General features: G+C 43.8%; 1 protein-coding gene across 1 annotated transcript in view; it reads left to right on the forward strand.

Annotated features, from left to right (window-relative positions):
* The window catches only part of LOC111951516 (netrin-4), a 43,191-nt gene that overhangs the window by 31,098 nt on the left and 10,395 nt on the right, over positions 1-1,698 (forward strand). The window contains exon 6 of the mRNA XM_070434730.1: positions 1,136-1,349. Coding sequence (XP_070290831.1) covers positions 1,136-1,349 — 214 coding nt within the window. The remainder of the gene's footprint in view (positions 1-1,135; positions 1,350-1,698) is intronic.

A 1,698-nucleotide genomic window follows, 5' to 3' on the forward strand; every position in this document is an offset into this window, starting at 1 on the left:
GACTACACACAAATAGATAAAGCTGAACACACACACACACACACAATCCAACATATGTAAGACCACCACAGGAACGACACCACAACCACAATGCCACAAACACACAATTGATGTTTAGAAAATGTCAACACATTAACGAGACAACAGTTACTAAAAGACTTGCTAGTTGATTAACACAAATATTAAAACGTAATATTTGATGATATTTTATGGATGCCGATGGTTAGCACAGTGTGTGTTGTACATGTTGGATATATATTATACTATAGATAATTAACACTCAGGACATAGGATGTGAGTATAGTGAGTAGTATTTAGCGCGAAGCGTTAGACGCCAGACTATCAGAAAAGAAAAGAGTTATAAGCACAGAGGTAAAATGGTAGGAAGAAGGTTATAATATATATATGCTGCGGTCTGTTTAAAGAACACACTATCAGCCGAGAGAAGGGAGAGAGACAGGAGAGAGAACTGTGGAAGGTATTTGAGAAAGATGTGTGCTCATGCCTGTGCATTCCCGCGCGTGTGCTTGGGTGCATGCGCCTGTGGTAGCCGCGTGCATGTGTCCTTGTGTGTGTGATGGCGATCTGATAAGAGGATGACAGAGAGACCATTGTGCTTCGTGGTCCGGGAAAACCCTGGACTGTTCCAGTCAGTCCAGAGCCCTTTGGGATGTGGTCTCTCTCCTTCTCCCACTCGTATCACTTCATCCTCCAGGCTGGGCTACAATGAGGTGGCGCGCTCTGGAGTGTGTCTATCTGTGACAGTTACAGAAAGGGAACTCTACATGACTAATAAGTGCCTAATAAAGTCATAGGTAGAAAAACAAAATATAAACTGGAAATGTTGCCAGCATTAGGGTTCTCAATCTGAATGTGTGCAGTGGTTTACTTTGAGTAGATTTGATTGGCTGTGGTTGAGTGTGGTGAATTTAATTGGCTGTGGCTGAGTGTGGGTGGATTTGATTCGATGTGGTAAGGTGCAACTAGATCCAAATGAATGTCTGTGGTTTATTTGTGAGTAGATAACATTGGGTTGAGTGCCGATGTATTTGATTAGCTGTGGTGGAGTTATTGATGTATATGGGACTGATGTGCCATGTCTCCCCTCTCTCTCTCCTMCCTCTCTTCCCCCCAGCATGTGGCTGCCACCCCCTGGGCTCAATACCATTCCACCTGGGTGGGGGGTCTCTCTGTGACCCTACCAACGGAGACTGTGTCTGCAAGCCCGGTGTGGGGGGCTCCCACTGCGACAGGTGCATGGTGGGATACTGGGGTTTCCATGACTACGGCTGCCGTCCGTGCGACTGTGCGGGAGACTGCGACCCCTTCACAGGATACTGCATGTCTGGGTGAGTCATATATACAGTTGAAGTCAGAAGTTTACATACACATTAGACAAATATATTTAAACAATTCCTGACATTTAATCCTAGTAAAGATTCCCTGTCTAAGGTCAGTTAGGATCACCACTTTATTTTAAGAATGTGAAATGTCAGAATAATAGTAGAGAGAATGATTTATTTCAGCTTTTATTTCTTTCATCACATTCCCAGTTGGTCAGAAGTTTACATACACTCAGTTAGTATTAGTTAGCATTGCCTTTAAATTGTTTAACTAGGGTAAAACGTTTCGGGTAGCCTTCCACAAGCTTCCCACAATAAGTTGGGTGAATTTTGGCCCATTCCTCCTGACAGAGCT

The sequence above is a fragment of the Salvelinus sp. IW2-2015 genome, linkage group LG24 (assembly GCF_002910315.2).
Source record: "Salvelinus sp. IW2-2015 linkage group LG24, ASM291031v2, whole genome shotgun sequence".
In the NCBI taxonomy this organism is placed as follows: domain Eukaryota; kingdom Metazoa; phylum Chordata; class Actinopteri; order Salmoniformes; family Salmonidae; genus Salvelinus; species Salvelinus sp. IW2-2015.